A 22,985-nucleotide genomic window follows, 5' to 3' on the forward strand; every position below is an offset into this window, starting at 1 on the left:
ATAAACATAAATGGATTTAAACCAATTAATAGAGAAAAATAATGACAGTCATTTTGATAAAAATGAAACAAATTGCACTTGATTGATTCAGAATACCAACTAAATAACCACTATACTATCAGAGTTATTTTCAAGGTTCTAGTGCATTACGATAAATTCTTAAATTGTTTTCTGTCGATTACTCGCAAACGAGGACCCACCAAGGTGAAATGTGGGAACCCTAACCTAAATCACTGCATAGGCGGTTTCGAAAAGTCCATTCCATCCCTGGGGACCTCTTCTTGCGAGGAAAATATAATAATGTTGTCAGTAAATACAGATGATTTAGGCATGATTCATTACAACATATTTCAATTCATTTCCCTCAGTTTAAGGGTATTAAAACATGCTCTGTGACTGCTGGCAATAGTTGCATCAATTGGGATCCACATGCACAGCTTGTCTTTTAAAATTGGATTTCTCAGCATCTCGATGAAATAAACCAAGAGATGTTGTCGAAACAGAGTCGAAAGCTTTCTCAAAAATCTATGACTCCCAGACGAAGGGTAACCACATTTAATGTCCCTGTTCACAGAATTTATATAAATGCCCAAACATTCCTGAAGTACAATTTTTGATCCCCTTTCTTGTGTTTGGTGAAGGATACATTTCATTTTCACATTAACAGTATGTGAAAAGTGGATATTTTTTTATTCATAGCAACAGCAGTTATTAAGGTTTTTTTTTGGTGAGGGCGTTTCTTTCAACAGAGCTGATGTGCGGATTTACACTCAAAGTCACAAATCTGCAAATATTCTTCTTCTTGCAAATATTCTTCTTCTTATCAATTACTGAAAGGAGAAAATCATACAAAGAGTCACCTCCAGCAAGGTTATTTTAGAAGTTTCTCTCTCTCACTTACCACAGTCCCTCTCGTCCGAGTAGTCACGGCAATCAGGACGGCCGTCACAGACGCGTCGACGGTCGATGCAGCTGCCATCCCCACAAGTGAATTCCAGAGCACTGCATGTTGGAGCTGCAGCAAACAAAGATCCTTGTCATGGCTATTTGGTACCATTGTCAGCAATTTGAAAGAAAATAAGCCATTGCCTGGGTGGGGATAGGGTAGGGTTTGGTTGTTTGGGGAAGGAGACCAAACAGCGAGGTCATCAGCCTCATCGGGTTAGGGAAGGACGGGGAAGGAAGTCGGCCGTACCCTTTCAAACGAACCCAATTTAGGGAAATCACGGAAAACCTAAATCAGGATGGCCAGACGCGGGATTGAACGATAGGGTAGGGAAAGACACACAAAGTGAGGAGGGGATAGTGGTATAGTGTGATGAAGTTGTTTTGACAGGTGATTCAGCAGCTGCACAACAAGATGTTCAGAAGGCAGGGTGTATAAGGTGGTGGAAAAGGAGGGGGGGGGGGGGGGGGCGGCAGGGATAGAGGTGGGGAGGAGGGTCTCCCTCTCTCTCTCTCTCATTTGATATTAACTGACTTTCATTCTCACTCAAATGACACCCAACAGGAAACTGACAGGCAAAATCATCTGTTCTCATGACGTCACTGCGACTGCCATGAAAGTTCTTTCATGGCACATACCATATCTCCGAGGCTGGACCCGACAATGCCGAATAAACCGTCTAAACAGCAGGTACCAAAAAACATAGCAAGAGTGTCACTGTCATCCAGGCTTACAGATACACTCTGCCTATCCACTCCAGAATACAGGCGCATAAAGAAAACAAACTTCCAAACAGCATACTTCACTAACTCATCACTTAGCCTACATAAAGCTTTTCTGGTGGAAATCATCATTCATCATGTCAGTAGATGCTGTGCAAGAAATCACTTTATCAAAGTGACATGTTACACTACAATTTCTAGACTGAAATTGGCCCAATGCTTACCAATGTACTTTCTTTATCCTCCTACTCTTCCAGTCCCCCTTCCCTCGTTTTCCACATTTGTGTCTCCTCCCACTCACAACAGATAGGTCCCTAACAACCTGCAGTCTGAGAGCCTGCCCTTCCTTTCTCCTCATCCTAATCACCCATCTCTCCTCCTTCTGGAGGAAGAAACTATTATTTCAGAAATCTACTATAGTGTATGTACTTTTATACCCATCTTATTGGTAGTACTGACATTTCTCCTGTACGTAAGAAATCATTGACCAGCAATTCTGGGTCCTGATTTTACAGTTACCTGAACAGATAAGAAAAACAGAAAACACAAGCTCAGATTCCGGAGAAGTGTAGGAAAATGTGAGGCAATGCTGACCCTACGACATCGTAAAAGATAGTTTGAAGAAAGGCAGGACTTAACGAGACAAGAGAACTCGATACTGCCATAGCACTCACCAGGTGTTGGACAGTCGTATTCATCAGAGAAGTCAGAACAGTCCGTCCGCCCGTCGCACCGGCGGCCCAGCGGGATGCACGTCCCGTCGCGACACCTGAACTCGGATACGGCACACTCACCTGTTGGTATGACAAAGGGGTGAGCCGACTGTGAATAAACACTGTATTTTTTATGTGAAATTTCTTCACTGCTGCAATATGAGATGCAATCAACATGCAAGGGATTAATGAAGTATTTAATACCAATCTACTTGCGAATTACACAATACGCTCACATTCATCATTTGAACAGTTCCGCTCCATTCTTGTTTTCATTAAACAAGGAATAAATTCCACTTAGAATGTGTTCCATGATCTGAGAATAATGACTGGTTAATTTAGTATGCGTGTCAAATCTAAAACCACAGTTTAGAGAACAAATAATGTCTGTATCAACTTTGATCATAATTTCAAATGTTCAGTAAACAGGAATCAAAAGCTAGTATAAAATATAAATTCAACCAAACTGAATGCAGTTCAAAATGCTGTACTTGCAAAATATGAACCACTGTTAAGAAGTATAGTTTTACAGTCAATTGGCCAGAAAAAGGTAAATTTATATAGATAAATTTGTTTACTAAGACAATTCATTATATAAATCTGGGCAAATGTAGGGCTTGATGAATCAAAAATAAACACAGAATGAAATGAGGAATACTGTGATCTTGCAAATAAATAAAAGTGTTAACTATTTTCAGTAAAAAAAATTATGCGAGTGATAACGGTTGTGAGGAGGTGAAAATTTGAGTAATATAAATGTATATGAATAATTAAATACATTTAACTATATAAAAGATCAATGGAAATAAGATTATAACAATACAACTGAAAATACATCCTGTTAATATAGTATAAAGGGTCTGGAAAGAGAATTTAAATGTTTGACGTGATTGTAATACATGACTGTGGAATAAATCTTGTTATTAATTTATTAAGTGTCTTTTTTATGTGTGTGCAAATGGAAAGATTTTCCATTCTAATAATGTAACGTAAATCTTCCAGTGTATGCAGCACAAGCTACTGCAAGTACAGCAATTAAAATGCATCTCACAAGAAAACTAGAATCTGGTTTCTACGAACACTGAAGTACAGTAATTAGAAAATACAGCGAGGGTGGTACATCACAAATAAAAAACAAGACAGTGAAGCCACAAATGAAGGAAGGGAACTCTACATCCAATATGCTTCCTCATAGTGTACATTACAGATGGAGAAGAGTCTAACTTTGTGATATTACCTATGTGGAAAAATGGTATTTATACCAGTGATTATTAGCTACTCGTGAATTGATAGAATTGGTTTCGAGATACATCTGATGGTGGAACGCATAATCCAAAATCGAACATGTCTGTCGGACCGCTAATCGACATAAATGAAGTGCAGGTTGATAAAGTCTGTGATCTTTCACATAAATAACTACGAAGTCATTAGAGATGGGTCTCAAATTTGGATTGGACAAGGACTGGATTACAGGGGCCATGTCCTTTCAAAGGAACTCACCCAGCATTTAACTTGATTCCTGGAACATCACGGGAAACATAAATGTGGATGGCACAGCCCTACTCCTGAATGTGAGGTTGATGCTAAACTTTGTGCCAAGCTGCTTCTTATAACAAGTCGCTGTTTTCTGCATGTTACTACAACAGAAACTAATAACTGGGATATTTGAGAATGACATTCAGATATAACAAGAGGGCTATGAACATATAAATAGAACTGCTGAGATACAAGAGTTGATTAAAACTGATTCTTGTTCTTAAAAAATTGTGGAAGTTTCACGTAAAAGTAAAGAAAAATTATCGACTGATCACAAATGCATTTCTTTTTGTAAAAACTAAAGCTGCAAAACATATTATCCAAATAATTTCTTCTATACTTCTAACACACACACACACACACACACACACACACACAGAGAGAGAGAGAGAGAGAGAAAGAGAGAGAGAGAGAGAGAGAGAGAGAGAACCTGGTACAGCACAGAAGTCTTAAATACTCACGTCGTGGGCATCCAGTCTCGTCAGAACCATCGATGCAGTCGGGGTAGCCATCACAGCGGAACGTATCAGAAATACACAAGCCATTTGAACAGCGGAACTGCTCAGCCGTGCACTCTGTTGCGTGAGTGAAGTGGAACAAACAAAAAAAACAACACAATGCAGTAATGCACAAAAAACGTCACATTCAACATGCTGAGGTCTCTGTTGGGATTGAAGTGTGGATTGTGGTTCAGAGGTAGCTGATGCCTTCTCAAGTGGAGCCCGAATCAATTATCGATTCCATTTAATGGTACCTAGCAAATGCCTTTAGAGCCAACAAATTCATGGACGAGTCATTGCACCCCCTTTAAAGAAAAGAATGAACTGGGACAGTTATTTAACGTGGAATCCTAAAATGAAGCTATCACATCAATTATTAAAATTTCCGAGCTATTGCAAGGAAACAGAAAATGTTTTCTTGATAGAGCCAATGTTTTGCCACCATCTTCGGGGACTGTCTTCAGAGGATGTGTTCCCTGGCCTTGATTCCCTGCACACAGTGGCTATCTGCTGACTGAAGTCGCTACTATCTTTGATGTGACACCCCATTGTACTTTTACAGAACTGTGAGAATGTAACAACTGACAGAACTCTCCACATACTTTTTGTCTGGCTCTCATTAGCAAAATCACATATCTGGCAATCACTCCTCATTAACATCTTAAAGAAGATCAATTCACATTGGATGTCAAAGGACGTGAATGTCTCTGTCAAATGATGTAGTGTTTACAACACAAGAAATGTCAACACAACATCACTTTGCTCAGCCTGCTAGGGAATGATGAAAATGTTACGAGTTACGATTTGTGGCATAAGTACTCAATACATAACATCAGAATTAAGGAACTAGGATTGATGCCTTTATTAATGGCCAAAACAAAATTTATAATGTAAGTTCTTGATGGGAGTCAAATGGAAAAGTTTATAAATGACTCGGAACTGAAAGATCAGAAAATGTGTTGTCCAAACAATTCAAAATATCAGCACTTATTTTAAGTGCCTTTTGATTTTATCCTCTGGCCATCTTTTTTTCTGTTTGTCAAATAACATCAAAAACATTCTGGAAACATCAAAAAACTTTATTTTTCTCCTTCAATGGAGCTGACTTTCTCACTATTACAAAATATATTTTTAGCGAAAATTGTTTAACCCATTTATGTGCATTTTTGGTGAAGAGTGTAGGCCTTTTCTTCCTCTACCTTTTATATAAACTGAATTTTGTTTGTTTTCATGTATTTGGCATTTGTGTAAGAACACTGGCAGGCAAAATATTCAAGTCCTAATGCAACTTTCATAATATGTCACTAAAACAAAGCAAGTAATAAAGATTAAGCAGACACAAAATCCACTTTTACAATACATGAGAAGTGTGGAGATTTTAGGTTAACTTATGTTGTTAGCAGATGATATCATTCTTCCCTTTCCCTCCTCTAGCAATGTCAACATCAGAATTTTCTTCCATAAATCCTCACCAGTGATATCCTGTTCTGACCCATCCTATCACATTCTGCTGAAAACCACGTGAATACTGTCATTTTATATGTATCGTGGAAATGTGTTGACATTCTGTTCTGTCACACCCAGAGTGAATTGACCTTAATAAGAGGGAGGCGCTTTCTTTTACAAAACACTATGCCAGATATTTATTCCAGCCATTAAACATTGAATTATTAGCACTGTAGCAGGTCTGTTTGTACATCAAGAACAGCTACGCTATTAAAAAAGGAAAAGGGGTTTGGATCATATATGAGGAAGGAAGGAAGCAATTAAGGTTAAGGTTTAATGTCCCATCGACAATGGGTTAATTAAAGATGGGGCACAAGCTGTTCGGAATGTGTCAAGGATGGGGAAGGAAACTGGCCATTTATTTTCAAAGGAAGCATCTGGCATTTGTTTTGACCAATTTAAGAAAATAATAGAAAACCTAAATTTGGATGACCAGACACAGGAGTGAACCATCGTCATTCTAAACGTGAGCACATCTACATCTACATGATTACTCTGCAATTCACATTTAAGTGCTTGGCAGAGGGTTCATCAAACCACAATCATACTATCTCCCTACCATTCCACTCCCGAACAGAGCGCGGGAAAACGAACACATAAACCTTTCTGTTCGAGCTCTGATTTCTCTAATTTTATTTTGATGATTCGTTCCTACCTATGTATGTTGGGCTCAACAAAATATTTTTGCATTCAGAAGAGAACGTTGGTTACTGAAATTTCGTGAATAGATCTTGCCGCGACGAAAAACGTCTTTGCTTTAATGACTTCCTTCCCAACTCGCGTATCATATCTGCCACACTCTCTCCCCTATTACTTGATAATACAAAACGAGCTGCCCTTTTTTGCATCCTTTCGATGTCCTCCGTCAATCCCACCTGGTAAGGATCCCACACCGCGCAGCAATATTCTAACAGAGGACGAACGAGTGTAGTGTAAGCTGTCTCTTTAGTGGACTTGTTGCATCTTCTAAGTGTCCTGCCAATGAAACGCAACCTTTGGCTCGCCTTCCCCACAATGTGGTCTTTCCAACTGAAGTTGTTCGTAATTTTTACACCCAGGTACTTAGTTGAATTGACAGCCTCGAGAATTGTACTATTTATCGAGTAATCGAATTCCAACAGATTTATTTTGTAACTCGTGTGGGTCACCTCACACTTTTCGTTATTTAGCGTCAACTGCCACCTGCCACACCATACAGCAATCTTTTCTAAATCGCTTTGCAACTGATATTGGTCTTCGGATGACCTTACTAGATGGTAAATTGCAACATCATCTGCGAACAACCTAAGAGAACTGCTCAGATTGTCACCCAGGTCATTTATATAGATGAGGAACAGCAGAGGTCTCAGGACGCTTCCCTGGGGAACAACTAATATCACTTCAGTTTTACTCGATGATTTGCCATCTATTACTATGAACTGCAACTTTCCTGACAGGAAAACACAAATCCAGTCGCATAACTGAGACGATACCCCATAGGCCCGCAGCTTGATTAGAAGTTGCTTGTGAGGAACGGTGTCAGAAGCTTTCCGGAAATCTAGAAATACGGAATCAACTTGAGATCCCCTGTTGATAGCGGCCATTACTTCGTGCGAATAAAGAGCTAGCTGCATTCCACAAGAACAATGTTTTCTGAAACCGTGCTGATTACGTATCAATAGATCGTTCCCTTCGAGGTGATTCATAATGTTTGAATACAGTATATGCTCCAAAATCCTACTGCAAACCGACGTCAATGATATAGGTCTGTAGTTCAATGGATTACTCCTCCTACACTTCTTAAACACTGGTGCGACCTGCGCAATTTTCCAATCTGTAGGTACAGATCTAACGGTGAGCAAGCGATTGTATATGATTGCTAAGTAGGGAGCTACTGTATCAGCGTAATCTGAAAGGAACCTAATCGGTATACAATCTGTACCTGAAGACTTGCCCGTATCAAGTGATTTGAGTTGCTTCGCAACCCCTAAGGTATCTACTTCTAAGAAACTCATGCTAGCAGCTGTTCGTGTTTCAAATACTGGAATATATCCCTCCCTGGTGAAGGAATTTTGGAAAACTGCGTTCAATAACTCCGCTTTAGTGGCACAGTTGTCGGTAACAGTACCATTGGCACTGCTCAGCGAAGGTATTGACTGCGTCTCGCTGCTTGTGTACTTTACATACGACCAGAATTTCTTCGGATTTTCTACCGAATTTCGAGACACAGTTTGCTAACTACTGTGTCACCTCATTCAGTGCAAGAATATAGGGTGGAGAGCATTTATTTTATGCAGTGGTACAGTAGATTGCATTTGATTTGGGTCACACCACATCTTTATCAATTAACGCACAAGTATCAGTCGTGATGAGAAGGGTGGGTGTAACGAGTTGTAAGTAATATCACAACACCACAAATCAGAAACCGTTACTGCCATTTTCTACATTATGATACACAGAAAACCACACAATGATTAGTGCTTGTCCTTCTTCCACATTGGCCTGTTATGTGGGCCAACATATCACCACTACAATATACACTGTGAGTCACTCACCTCAAAAAGACAGGGAAAACACACACCAAACAACAGAAGTTTAACAAATATCTCACACCAAAAATATTAACTGTGACTAAAATTTTTCAGTTAGTATAAATTACACACCAACCCCACAATCCATAACACTCATAGGACACGTTAATTAAACAAATCAGCCATGTGTACGTCATTACTACACAGGCCAAGTTAAAAACTCACTACAAATGGGGAAATCCAGAAATGAGTGTGAGATAAATGGATTAGGCTCAATTTACTTACAGGTCACCAACCCTGAACTGAAAACTTATACAGGTAAATACAATTTGTACATTCAAATTTTACTCAACAACTATTCAAATATGTATACACATAACTAAAATATACATGACAATGAAATTAAATGTATACTATTAACCATAAGCTGTTAATATAGAACATGGAATCACCAATATAAGCAATAAATTGGATTATTATTACTATAATACAACATATGAAGGAGAATTAAGGAATACAACAGAGTGGAAATATATGACAAACTATGCCCAGACTAATCAGAAGAGAGAGATTCATATGTGACAATCAAATTTTAAGATTGATTAGTAAAACGAAGAAATATAGTGCCCTTTTTCCAAATACCAATGAACTCAGTTGATACCAACGGAGGTCTTGAGACTACTTTCTAAAGACTTTTTACATACAGTTATACCCTGGTAGAACTATAGAGAAATGTGATGGCAAGCAAATGGAAAAGTCTGTACCTAAGCACTGGGCAGCAAGGTGGTCACCAAATTATCACAACAAGCAATCTCAGATGAAGACGTGTATACTATGATATAATGTGGTAATTTTTCTACGAAGAAATGGGCATGAAATTAGTCATACAGAAGTCTCAAACCTTTATTGTCAGAATGAATACAGATGATAGAGGGTTCTACACGGACTAGTTTGAAATAATGAACCAATGGTCAGGTAGTATAATGTTTGTACGATCGATGCGAGTAGGGTGTGCGGTTGTAAACTAATTATGTTCTCTTACAGTGACATCAGTGGCACTACCTTTACAAAAAGCACTTAAATAACACTTCCTTAACCCTTTACTTCCTGAAATGCAGGTATGACACCTGTATAAGTTCTTTAAATGCTATCTTTTTCCACTTTCGGTTGTACCCGCTTTATTGTGGTACTGCAATTTAGGCTTATGTGCCTCTGCCATTCACGTACTTGCAAGAGGCAATGTTTTATGATGGAACAGAACTAGGTTGAAAATTACAACATCCTTGTAGGAACGTGTCACACTTGAAAGTAAGAGAATCAACAGTTCAGTATCAACAATACGAGTAATATATCTAAATTTGTGTTATCTGCTGGTTGAAATCAGCCACTGTGGGGGCAGAGAGAACAAAATAAGATTTATGTACATCACAATGGGATTGACGAAGCTAAAAATATGTACTTCTAGCACATTAGAGGAAACATCTAAAATTATCTAAAAATGTCTTACTACTGAGGTCCAACTGTTCGCCAAGCACAGCTTCAGTTGCTCTTTGAAGACATTAAAACTTTAATTTCCCCCCTGAGCATCCATTAATCCACCCTTCTCCAGTACCTTCTAAGATTCCTCACTGTTGCTTGTGTTATGATTGTAATTATGCAGATGTGCATTACATTCTCAAACACCACATTCTCAGTTATATATGAGTCCCCTTTGAATCTGGTGGAGAAAACGGTTTTGTTTTGTAGGCATATGCCAGCAAATTTTCCCTGCCTTGTTGTCCACATGAAAACCAATTTGTTTTCACAAAAATTAGGGGCTATTCTACCTGGTTGAGTATCATAATAATGGTGACAGAGCCCTACCAGGATGTTGTTATTTTTAACCTAGTTTCTTTTTCAATAGGCTTCCAACAAAGTTTAAAAACTCGAGTGATAAATATGGAGTATTCAGGCACACTAGGTAGGAGCTTTTCTCTGTAACATGTTATTTATTCAAACATTCCCTCCTTTTTTTATTAATTCTTTAATTGTCTTGTTTATAAATTTCCTAATCTGCATTATCTACATTATATGTCAACCTGATCCGTGACAAAATATTTTTGGCTTCACATACTCCTATGGAAGATGACAAATAAAATATGCATATCGTAAAGTGCCAATGGTGCAAACGCCACCCCCCTGCCCCCCATCCCCAAAAAATATGGGATGGCAAAGTGAGTCTGTATCATGCCACACCACAAAGATGTACACTTTAGTATCACTCTGAAATATCCTCACTAGTTGCAAGTGTCCCAAAAACTGTTCCCTGTGAAATCTCATAACTACACTATTGTTCAGGAAAAACAGAACACCTTGAATGACTAGAGACACCACGTTCATATTGACAGGACACGGTACCGTAGTACGTTCTGCAGAAATGATTAGCATTTCAGTCACCTCAGTTCAGCATGTGTCCTGTTGCCTAGTGGGCACAGGGTCTGCCATGGACCTTTATAACTCGTTCCATGCGTGATGGCATCGGCACATATAAGGCGCAAATGGCGTCCTGTAGTATAGACACCCCTGACACTTCACCTCATTTCAAAGTTCGTCTGTGGTGGGTGGCATTGGGAAACACCAATGTACTTATCGTTTCACCACATCCTACACATTTTCGATTGGCGGTAAGTCTGGTGACCTGGCGGACCAGGGCAAAAGGCTGACATCCTGAGACACCAAGATAGCACGTGTTTGTGTCTCGACATGTGATCGTGCATTATCTTGCTGAAAAATGGCATCTGCGGTTTTGGTACAGAAAGGGTAATGTTAAGGGTCACAGGATTTTGTTCACGTACGTTACACTGGTCAAGTGCCCTGGACACACACCAACTGTGATTTGCAGTTGTACCCAATAGCATCCCACACCGTAAGGCTTCAAGTTGACGCTTTATGTCTCGTGTGAATGTGGTGACTGTGATGCCACTCCCCCCCTCTGCAGCGAATGAAAATGCAGCCATCATTTTCCCCATCTAGCACGTTTCTGTACATTTGTCAAAGGTAGGCTGAGAAGTGGACAAAGCAAATGTAACCCGTGGTGTAGTAAACTGCAGCTGACTATCACTCCTGATAGTGTACGACACGTTACACTATTGCGCCAGAGCAGAGGAGGACACAGATCTGTCCCGAAATGCCATTCAGATGAAGTGTCGATCTTGTCGGGAGGCGATCTGGGTGGTGCAGCCTGTCCCACCTCGTTTTCTGCGGCCTTCTGTGAACCATTCTCCCCACATCCATTACACTGCTGAAACACTTTGTCCCGCAGGAGCAACAATTTCCCAGATGGCTGCATCGTATTCTCTTATGCCAATAATTCATCCTCTTTCAAACTCACTGATGGAAATGAGCTTATGGCATCTCTGGCCGGGAGGCCCCATCCGGGGAAGTTCGTCCGCCATGTCCGAGTCTTATTTCAGTTGACGCCACACTGGGCGGCTTGTGTGCCTGTGATGCGAATGAAATGATGGTGAGAACGACACAACACCCAGTCCCCAAGCAGAGAAAATCTCCAACCCGGCCGGGAATCGAACCTGGGCCGCTTGCATGGGAGGCTAGCATGTTACCAGCCAGCTAAGCAGGTAGACAACTCACTAATATAACACCACAGTTCACATGTATGTCTGCGAGGCATCCTGCACGTCTACTTGAGTCACACTGCTCTGTTACCTTCAGTTTATAGCAACAATGAGAACCACAGGCACATTTTACCAGTAGGTGGTGTTGCACCACAATGTGCATGTTCACCTTGAACCCACAGGCCAACATGGTTCAAATGTTATCATTACTGCAGAACACATTAATGCACATGTCCTGTGAATATGAATGTCCTACCTCTACTCGTTCACGGTGTTCTGTCTGTTCTGTTCAGTTCTCTATTCACTTTGCAACTGAACACTCTAGACAGCTCTAGGTTCTAAAATCTTCCAGAACCATTTGCACCTTCAGTTTCTGATTTTGTAATTTCCCCCCATGCACCTCTAGCAACTAAAACTGTGAGTATAGAAACTATTTGAGTGCTAATATACCTGAATATTATTATCTCTTACTTAAGCACATTGTTGTAAGTTGTAGGTACATCTTACGAAGTGGTAACAATAATATGTTTCATTATACAACAGAGAACTGGAAATTTTCTGATACTGTGGCAACATTTTTATGTGCCAGAGTAACGGATGCACTGACATTATTCATCATTACATTGAACTCTTGCCACGAGCTTAAACTTAGCTGTTAAGTTGCGAACTGGATACAAAAGTGAAAAACTTAACTTTCATTTCTGAGCACTAGTCTCTAACCTAAAGGCACATTTCTTGGAACCTTTACCACCTGTATAACTTTTACCCTAAAAGTTTAGGACATGCTGTATGACCCTTTAAAAGAAATCTAACGGGTGGGCAAAGACCAGCAAAAAATACAGATACAACTGGACGGGTTCTGCCTTACTGGCAGTTCCAGAAATGCATGTGAACACTGAAAATGGGAAGGCATAGAGGGTATATCACAACTGATGGCGAAGATTGAGATGGGTGAAAGCAGACAACAACAAAAACTAACATGCCCCAGTAAACAGTGGTCTGCAAATGATCCTTTTGTGAAATAACTGAGTGCATGTGGTTTCGAGCCACCACTGACTTCATACAATTATTGTCCTAGTTAGCACAAACATATTTGAAACGTGAATTTTATGATCCAAGTCTCCATCTAATTGGTCTCAAATTTTATCTATGTCCTCCCTTAACAAGAAATAAAATAGTTCTTCAGTGTGTGTTCCATGTTACAATTTACTGTACATTGTACCTGTTCAAGGAGGTGTCCCAGGTATCATTTTCATATTTGGAAACAATACTGCACTTGTCTCTGCAAAGAGTTGCGAACTGTATTCAACGCCCTCATATCACCTCGGAAATCTTGATAAGGCTGAGTAATTCGCTGCTGCAGTCCTTCAACTGTGTCAATGGGAGTGTTGTACAGTTAACTTCTGAAATGACTCAAGACAGGAAAATCCAGAGGATTGAGGTCCGGTTATCCTGGAGGCCAGGGCACAGGCCCTGCTCTGTGTGTTCATCCTGGATTGTAGTTGTATATTAGATATCATCTTACATCAGCAGCAAAATGTGAAGGTATTCCATCGTGCATCACCACATTCCCCAATTCATGCAGTCCTGGAAGATCGAGCAACATGAATCGAAGGTATCCTCACCCATCAAATTTTCTTTTGCAATTCGTGGCCCAATCACGTGATCACCTAGTAACCGTAACCACACATCGGTCGAGAAATGTTCATGTTACGACTCATAAACAGCATTTGTGTTTATGTAAAATTTGACCCTAATTAGACAGAGAGTTGAACGGAAAGTTTACATTTCAAATACATTATTTCATACTGAAGTGACAGCCTGAATTGGCTTGTTTGTAGAGCCCAATTTACTGAGAAGTTAAATGTTTTTGGTTCTATTATCACCTATTTTCATCCCTGTCAGTTTCAGGTACCAATTACGATGCAGCCACCATTGTTCCCTTCTCCAGGGTTCTCCACAGGTAAAGTGGAACAAAGTATAGACCTGAAAGACTCAGGTTTCAAATGCTGTGTCATTCAACTCACTTAACAACTAATAACATGGGGTTGGGAGGGCGGGCAGATATTGTGTCAACGCAGTGTAAAGACATCGAGTAGAGTTTAGTTTACACGAAGACACTGAGTTGAAAAACTCATTTCCTGAAACCAGCATCACGAAATTAGTTTCATAAATGTTTGTTTACACAGCAACAGTTCACTTTTGAAATTTTGTGAGAACTGACGCAACATTTTCATCTGTGAAATGACTGTCGTGGAAGTCATGTTGATAGTAATGGATTTCAGGCTGTCTGCTTGAAATCAGTATAAAACAAAAAGAACAACTGTGTCTGACTTCGTAACTGAATAAAGAGAAGATGAGATGTCATTTCAGGTGGCCAGCCACCAAAATTTTTTACGTTATTCCAGACGCCACTTCAACTACGTATGAATGATGCCAGAACAATTCATGGTCATAGCAGAGTTCAAGATATTGTAAGGAAAGAAGATCAGCTGGTGAAGATTTTTATTTATCAGCCCTGTGGTATCCATACTGTACACCAAAGTACATAACTGGCAAACGCTGTACCAGTCAAAAGTGTCAAAGGCTGCACCATTCACTCAATGAACAACTAGAGAAACTAGGGAAACGGCTATACTTTGGAACACAGCAGTAGTTGTAAGCACCTTCTTCGTCTACCGGCGGAGCGCCAGTCGGATACTCGGTGGAATCCGGGGAGCGGCTGAAATCGGGCTCCCTGCCAGTGGTGTAGCCTCCGCCAGGCACCTCGGGGTCAAAGTCAGGGTTGGGGCAGTTGAACTCGTCGCTGCCATCGCGGCACTCCGGGAAGCCGTTGCACTGCCTCACCAGGTCGATGCAAGTGCCGTCGTTGCACTCGAACTGGTTATCCGCGCAGCCTTCTACAGGATTCCCAAAAGGGGGTCACGTCACAGATGGTGTGGTAGTTACTTTAGGAAAGGAGTTGGGTTATATCTGCACTGTCCAGTGAACTTAAGGAAAAATGTACTGCCAAATCAGCATGGTTCTATTGCCCTTTGCCAAGAATGTAGCAGATCTGATACAGTACATCCTAAAGCTACCGCACTCTGGATCACATTTCACAATATTATATTTATAAAAATGTGTTTGTGTGTGCATTTGGTGCCTGGACCAATTTCAATTGGAAGAACATTTTTCCTTTTCGCTCTATAGGTTTCACATCTCTGAACTTGCACCTCACCTCATATACAGTATGTAAACCAACCTACAAATTCTGCAAACCACTGTAACATGCATGGCAGGTTGTACTTAATACTGTACCACACATTAGGGTTTCTTTCTGTTCCACTCCCATTACTGGGAGAAGAATGACTGCTTAAATGCCTCTGTGATGGCTGTAATTAGTCTCATCCTGTCTTTCCAGTCCCTGTGGGAGCGTTCGGGGGCTGAAGAATATCTCTGGATTCTTCACTTAAAACCTGTTTGTGGAATTTTGTAAGCAGGTTTTCAAGGGATAATTTGTGTCTGTATTCAATAGTATGCCAGGACACATGTCAACATTTCTGTGACACTCTCCTGTTAGTCAACCTGAAAAATATTATACAATATGACACACAAGATTTGTAATCAGTCTCCTTTGTAGATTGGCCGCATTTTCCCAGCATTATATATAAAATGACTTTGACCTCGACATAACAACTGTTTCATCATCCCAGTGTTGTGGATCTCATTCACCTAAGTTATAATTCTTCATATAAACTTCTCCCTCTCTTAAGGATGTCCCTGTTAATATATAAAGCAAATCTTGCAATAGACTAATTAGGGGTGGCCCAGTGACTGTCCATGGAAAATTCCATTTTAAAAATCATTTTGTTTGCAACAGGAAATGAACTAACACTTTCCATCAAAAGTGGTTGCATGAAAGACATGATGAGCAGTACTTGCTTGAGCTTAGTCCGGCTACAAGCTGCAAAAATGAAATTGAAAATATCTGCCAAAACACCGGAGAAAATGTGCCTCACCTCTCTTAGGAGGGGCACCCATATACATGGTGTTTGGTTTTCATTCTGAGAGGTGGTAGTACGAATGAAAACAAGGAAAAAAGTCTAGTAAACATACACTCTACAATGAGACTTTAAGAGCTTTGACTACTTCTTCAGCAGAAGAGATGTGTTCACAGTACCAAAGATGAAACAAGTGCTCATAGCTCATAAAGTATGTGTTTTGTAGCTGGTATTTAATGGACATTTTGTTCTTGTCTTTGTCCATACTACCACCTCTCAAAATAAGGAATACTTCTTTTCAAACCCCTTCTACACAATTTTCGGTAATAAAGAGAAGATGATGTTTACACACTTATAACTTAGGTGATTGAGAGCCATAGTGCTGGGATGGTGAAACAATTATTGCGCTTAGGTCAAAGCATATTTTTAAGGGCAATGTTTCTTTCCTGTACGGTTGTCAACGGTGCGTGAATCTGTAACAGCATATCATGACCCGTATGTAACAATCAATTTTAGAACTCAATAATGCCTTTATTTCTCCATGGAAACGTTTGCAATCTGAACAACATTTATGTAATGATGCACTTTATAATTTAATTAAACCAGTTTTACATTTCTCCACATTTTAGTTCCAAAGCCTGAACAGTGAAGGTTTGATACATATATGAAAAACACAACCGCGATTCACTGTGCTCTTGCCTCACATAAAATTTCTGCTACAGTTCTCCACGTAACAGCATTTTAGAAAAACACAGTGTAAACACTACTGTCTGTCATTTTAACAAAGCAGCTAAATTTGTATAAACATTTTCACCAATTATTCCATGTGTGAACATGCCTTCTATTGGAAGATTAACTATGACATACACACTTCACTAAGAGATTTAATTTACTTTTAATGTTAAGCCAGACTGACAGTTCCATACTTTTGTACTACATTATGACAAATGACCAAGCTATCTTTGTGAGGTAAAAGACTCTTAGATGTACTTTCTCTTGCAGTTCAGGCAGCACTCATGTCAAAGGTTACTGCTTACAGCACCTGATAAAAGTGTCTAGGGCACCCATTTGAATACAGTTTCAGGAGAATTGAACAGCCAGTTTAGCATGACATACAGGGTTATCTTCTCTCATTTATAGAAGGAAATCCTCATGTTTCCTTTAATTTAGAATATTTTGTTTCACCAAGCCCTTATTTAAAGAAGTTAATTGTGAAGACATGGGCAGGCACTCTAAAACATTTACTGTTAAACATTGTTTACAGTCTCAAGAACTCAAATTACATGACTGCATCTTTTTGACAAACTTATAAACAATGCTCACACTACCAAAGGGAAGAAAATATTCGAGCCTTTGTCATCACATAAAAAACAACTGAAGTGTGGTATTCTAAGAGAACTGTGCAAAACTAGAGCCATCACATTACCTCACAAGCAGATAGAGGGTACACAATGGGTGACCCAGCTAACTCTTTGCTATCACTGCATAGCTGCACATAAATTAGTAAATACATGAACAACAATGTTTTGACTAATATACATCCCTTTCGACCTTGATTTGTGCAAAATTGCAGAGTAATGTTTGTTCTAAATAAGGTAACGCAAGAACAGAGATGTGAAAACCAGCTTGTATGGACAGGAATGTTAAGTAAAGCAAATATTACAATGTAGTACGCAGTAAAGCATGGCTCCTCTACCACAAATATAATTACATAAAACAGTATGTCCACCTGAAACTGATAAACAGATTATATGGCTAACAAACCCAACATTATGTTAATACAACAGTGCCAACACATAAAAATTATCTGATCAAAAACTAAATCAACAAAATGGCGTTTGCCAATTCATAGTCTAACAAGGTTCTTGCAAGTTACATTTTGTTAAATCAGTAACCAAAAGCAATACTAACGACACAGTTTCAAGCTTACCATTTGGTGAAACCACTCACAGAACAAAATCAGTATTGTAACCTAATTTTCCAAACTGAACAAATACACAGTGTGGCTAAACTACTTTATGACTGATTTAATAGCAATGGGGCCAGCTAAGGACGACATTATAACTATACATTACGGAGCCTTCTAATCATATTTACCATGCTCATTTTATCCAAATTTAAGATGTTACTTACCATCTCTTTAGAAATTTGTGCACTAAGATCTATCATATACAGTTGTAACATAAGTGCCTTTCACACAGTGGTAGGCTAATTAGTTTTATTTTCAAAGTGGCAAAATCACCAACACAACTATTAAAACATTGTACTGGGCATTAGGTGAATGTTTGCCTCAATTATATGTCTTTTTGTGGTTTGGAAAATTTTGAGATGGCACAGGTTATACTGGGTATGATAAAAGAATGGGCATCCTAGTGTGTTACGAAGCAATTAACTTCAAAGCTGCCTGTGCCATATTGAAAAACAATCACCAACAAATGATTATAGTTGCCTACCACTTGTACTACATGGTTATGGTTTTCAGCATGAAGGCTGGTTTGATGCAGCTGTCCACACCTGTCTACCATGTGCAAGCCACCACCTCATCTCTACCTAACTACTGTAGCATACATCTGTCTGAACTTGTTTACTGTATTCACATCTAGGTTTCCCTCTACACATTTGAAGTTAACCCCCCCCCCCCCCCCCCCCCACGTCAAGTTGCATGATAAACTTCTTTAATCCCCAGTTAGATTCATCCTCATTTATCTTTAGACCTACCCATCTAACCTTCAGCATTCTTCTGTAGAACCACTTTTCACAAGATTCTATTCTCATCTGAATTACTTATCACGCACATTTCAATTCCGTATAAGGGTGCAATCCTGACAAATACCAACAGAAATGGCTTTCAAACACTTACATTTATATTCGATGTTAAAAAATTCATCTTTCTTGCTACTGCCAGTCTGTATTTTATATCCTCTCTACTTTGGTCACCATCAGTTATTTTGCTGCTCAACAATGAAAATTCGGCTACTACTCTCAGCATCACATTCCCTAATTTAATTCCCTCTGAATCACCTGATTTAGTTCAACTTCAGTCTATTACCACTGTTTTTGTTTATGTTTACTTTATAGCCTATTTAGAAGACACTACCTACTCTGTTCAACTGGTCCTCCAATTTAAATTGCAAATCACAGATAAGGGTCATGTGCATGTTTAAATCTTCAGTATTTTCTTGCAAAATACATAGCCTTATAAAAACAAAGCACTTTTCTCTCCTTATTCAGTACCTGCGCATTAGTGATCGGATGAAGCTATGAGATGTGCAAGAATCATATTTAAATACTGAATATTGACTTCAAAAATTGCAATAGTGTCTTTAAATTGCTTGAGAAAGACTGAAGATCATCTGGATTTCAGGCCTTGCTGTTCACGCAGTCATCGAGTGTGCCACGTCCCGCACTCCATCTTTCACCTCACGAGAACTCAGATGTGCGAGCTGGCTGTCATCTCTGCAAGCGCACCACCAGGCAAACTTATGGCGAATAGTACTCCACATGAGATGGGCTTTAGGTTTGGCATCATGAAATATGGTACAATGTCTGCTGACACAAACAGTGGGCAGTTTTCATTTACTTTCTTTATACTAGCTTCTTTCAATATGACCTCCTACAGTTGCCTGGTTTTCTGTTTTGGATATTATGTAACATTTGAATACAAGCTTCTAGGTCAAACAGATTGTGATAGAACAAAAGATGTGCAACTGAGGCAAAATATTCTATCTCTATGAAATCCATATGTCTAGATTGCAAAGAGACCAGTTTAGATCGATCAGGCAATTATTTTTAGATAAATAAAACATCTTTACAGTGAGTAATTCATCACATTACAGTAAGTCCTACCGTGCCATTAAAAATGCTGTATATTCTTTGAAGATACTTTTCAAGATAGAAGAAGCATCCATCAAATGGAGGATCCAAAGGTGCACACAAGTTATACGATTAGTTTGTCATATTGATCAAAATTGCACTCACTGGAGCATGGGCATTTGCCCGTGTATTAAAAAATAGCATCACACAATGCACAACCGTCTTAATAACACACTACATTCTAACAATACACTAACATGAGGTTTTTAATGATCTGAAGAGGACTGCCCGAACAATCGAAACCAGCTATTCTTGTATAAATTTGCAATTGAGGCAAATTTTACATCAAAAATTAAGATTGCACGCTCCCAAAACTTGACATGTCAAGTTGTATAAAAGTTTACATACTGCTCCTGTAAATCTGCATTTGCGGCTATCTCAAATTAAAAATAAAAGATAAGATATAAAAATCAGTATCTGTTTGTTTGTCTCTTGTGCATTCCTATACCACTCATCCAACTGTAATGAGGCGTTGGTGAGCTGTGCACACACCCACAAAGGTTTCTGAGGAGGTGCAAACCACCAACCTCCCCTAGTGGTGGACATGGGGGCAAAAAGAGAGTGACAAAGCAGTATAACTCAGGAATGTCCGGAGCGATTCCAACCAAATTTTGTGTATAAAGATCTCATTATTTGTATAATTATTTGCGTAAACTACTGTCGAGGTAGTATACCCCTACCATCCCTAGGAGTCTGTGTGGAAGTGAGAAGCCATGACATAGAGAACTATTCGATAACGAATGATATTTGTATCGAATACACAGTTGTCGGGGTTGCTACGTACATTATAACAGTACCGATGAATCTGTACCTCTAGGAGTGGCGGTGTATGGGGAGGGGGCACAGACAGTAACATATCAGATTCTCTCTGTAATGAACATAGCAATTTCTTGGTCCAAGTAACACAGAAAAAACTTACTGTGACAGTAATACACCCCTTGAAGTCCTGTGGCTGACGGTGGGGATATAAAGAGGTGACATAAAAGCAATTTCAACCAAACTGGTATATACTTGACTCATTATTTGTACAAAAATACTGTGGGAATAAGATATCCCTAGGGGCAGCATGAGGCTATACACATGTATGCAGATGCAGCCACGGCAAGAAACTTTTTCATATTTGATTTAATCCATAAAAAGACATTGTCTTTCATTTGTTCTGTACATGTACATCTATCTGCTTTGTATGTGTGTTCCTAATTAGAAAAAAAAAAGAGGCACTGTGACACATGCTGCGCACAGCTTCTCTACACTTTTCATTTTGTTTAAAGGTTCTGCCATACAGTAATTATGCCACACTGAGTATCGTTTTATGGTTGCTAACTATGAATGCTAAAATGAAATATGGGTAAATTAAAAATTATTTACAAAAATCAAAGACAATAAGTGATAAACAGACCTTACTCAACACACGCATTGACCAGACAGCCATTCATAACATGCAGAAAGACTTCACATTATCACCGGTGGTTCAAAACAGATCGAAGTCCCACTCTCACGAGACTAAGTCTGGGGAGGTAATGTGTGAATGGGATACAGCAAAAGTAAGTGGACAGAAAATCATAACAATTAAATCTCCGGCCATTCTCCGCAACTTCTCAAGTTTCATTTTGTGTTCAGAAGAAGGGAATAGTTTGCTGAGTAAGGAATGTTTATCATCCTTGCCACTGATTTGAAAGGACACAATGCAAACTGGCATTAAAACCCATGTGCTCAAGCAATTTCTTAAAACAGACCGCCCACATCACCCTGTACAAGTATTCCCTGCTACAGATATTCTGTGCTTCAGACACAAATGTACATATATATACACAAACCACCACCATACTTAAAACCCATTAACGAACATCTACTTACATTAAGTACACACCAAATGCTACATTAGTGTCAGGGAAGTAATGTTTTGAGTGCTGATTTTGGCACGGTTCCTACATTAGTACACTCACACACGCCAATGTGAATTTTTCGAGAAAACACAAGTGTTTACAGAAACAATGTAGCTCTGTCAGAGGTATACAGACAGATGTGGTCGGCAACTCAACCACATATACCAACACACATCACAACTGCATCGAATGTGTCCTATACAATCCACATTCTCTTTATTTCATTGGCACTTTTATTTCTATCTGATTACCTAGCTGTTCTAATTAGAATGGAAACACCAAGCTTTCAAAACTGCCATTTAGGATGGAAACTATTTTTAGATCCATAGGTATATTAACACGCATACCTTACAGTAAGTGACAGAGAGTACTTTTGCTACCGCTACAATTTCTCCAACTCCCTGTTCCACTCACAAATCGTTTGCAGGAAGAAGGATTCTTGGTAAGCCTCTGCTTGAGCTCAAACCTCTCTAATTTTACCTTCAGGGTGTTTTCACAAAATAAATGTAGGAGAAAGTGATATGTTGACTGACTCTTCTAGGCATGTCCACTTTTGGCAGTTACTGAGCGAAGTGGTGCAGTGGTTAGCACAGTGGATACACATTCGCGAGGGAGACAGTTCAAACCCGCACCTGGGCATCCTGATTTAGGTTTTCCAAGATTTCCCTTGATCACTTCAGGCAAATGCCAGGATGGTTCCTTTGAAAGGGCATGGCCGAGCTTCTTCTCCACCCTTCCCTATTCTGAGCTAATGCTCCATCTCTAATGACCTCATTGTCGACGGAGCGTTAAACACTAATTTCTTCCTCCATTCTTGGCATTTCAACAGTAAATTACACCATGACGCACACTTCTCTGGTAGCTTTGGCCATTGGAGCAGGATAAGCATCTCTATGATGCATTCACCCTTACAGAATGAATCAGTGACAAAATGTGCTGTTCTGGTTTGGAACTTCTCTATTCCATATACTGTAAGGCTCTCAGATGAAGAAGCATTACAAGAGTTTTGTATAGTACCTCCTTCATGTGTGGACTACATTGCCCAAAAATTCTCCCAACGAACCTCAACCTGGCATTTGCTATTCCTACAACCGCTTTCCTGTCTTCCTTCCACTTTAGGTCACTCTATACGCATATTTTCAGATTATTTAATAGCTGTGATTGTGGCTGCTTCCAGTGGTTGTTTGGCAATTGCATAT

At 39.4% G+C, this 22,985-nt stretch overlaps 1 protein-coding gene across 1 annotated transcript in view; it reads right to left on the bottom strand.

Moving 5' to 3' along the window:
• Positions 1-22,985, bottom strand: part of LOC126108671 (basement membrane-specific heparan sulfate proteoglycan core protein) — a 761,963-nt gene that overhangs the window by 273,164 nt on the left and 465,814 nt on the right. Inside the window, exons 17-20 of the mRNA XM_049913980.1 lie at positions 14,711-14,944; positions 4,379-4,492; positions 2,343-2,462; positions 902-1,015 (exon numbers count right to left, since the gene is read on the bottom strand). Coding sequence (XP_049769937.1) covers positions 902-1,015; positions 2,343-2,462; positions 4,379-4,492; positions 14,711-14,944 — 582 coding nt within the window. The remainder of the gene's footprint in view (positions 1-901; positions 1,016-2,342; positions 2,463-4,378; positions 4,493-14,710; positions 14,945-22,985) is intronic.

Source organism: Schistocerca cancellata, chromosome 11, assembly GCF_023864275.1.
Source record: "Schistocerca cancellata isolate TAMUIC-IGC-003103 chromosome 11, iqSchCanc2.1, whole genome shotgun sequence".
Taxonomy (NCBI): domain Eukaryota; kingdom Metazoa; phylum Arthropoda; class Insecta; order Orthoptera; family Acrididae; genus Schistocerca; species Schistocerca cancellata.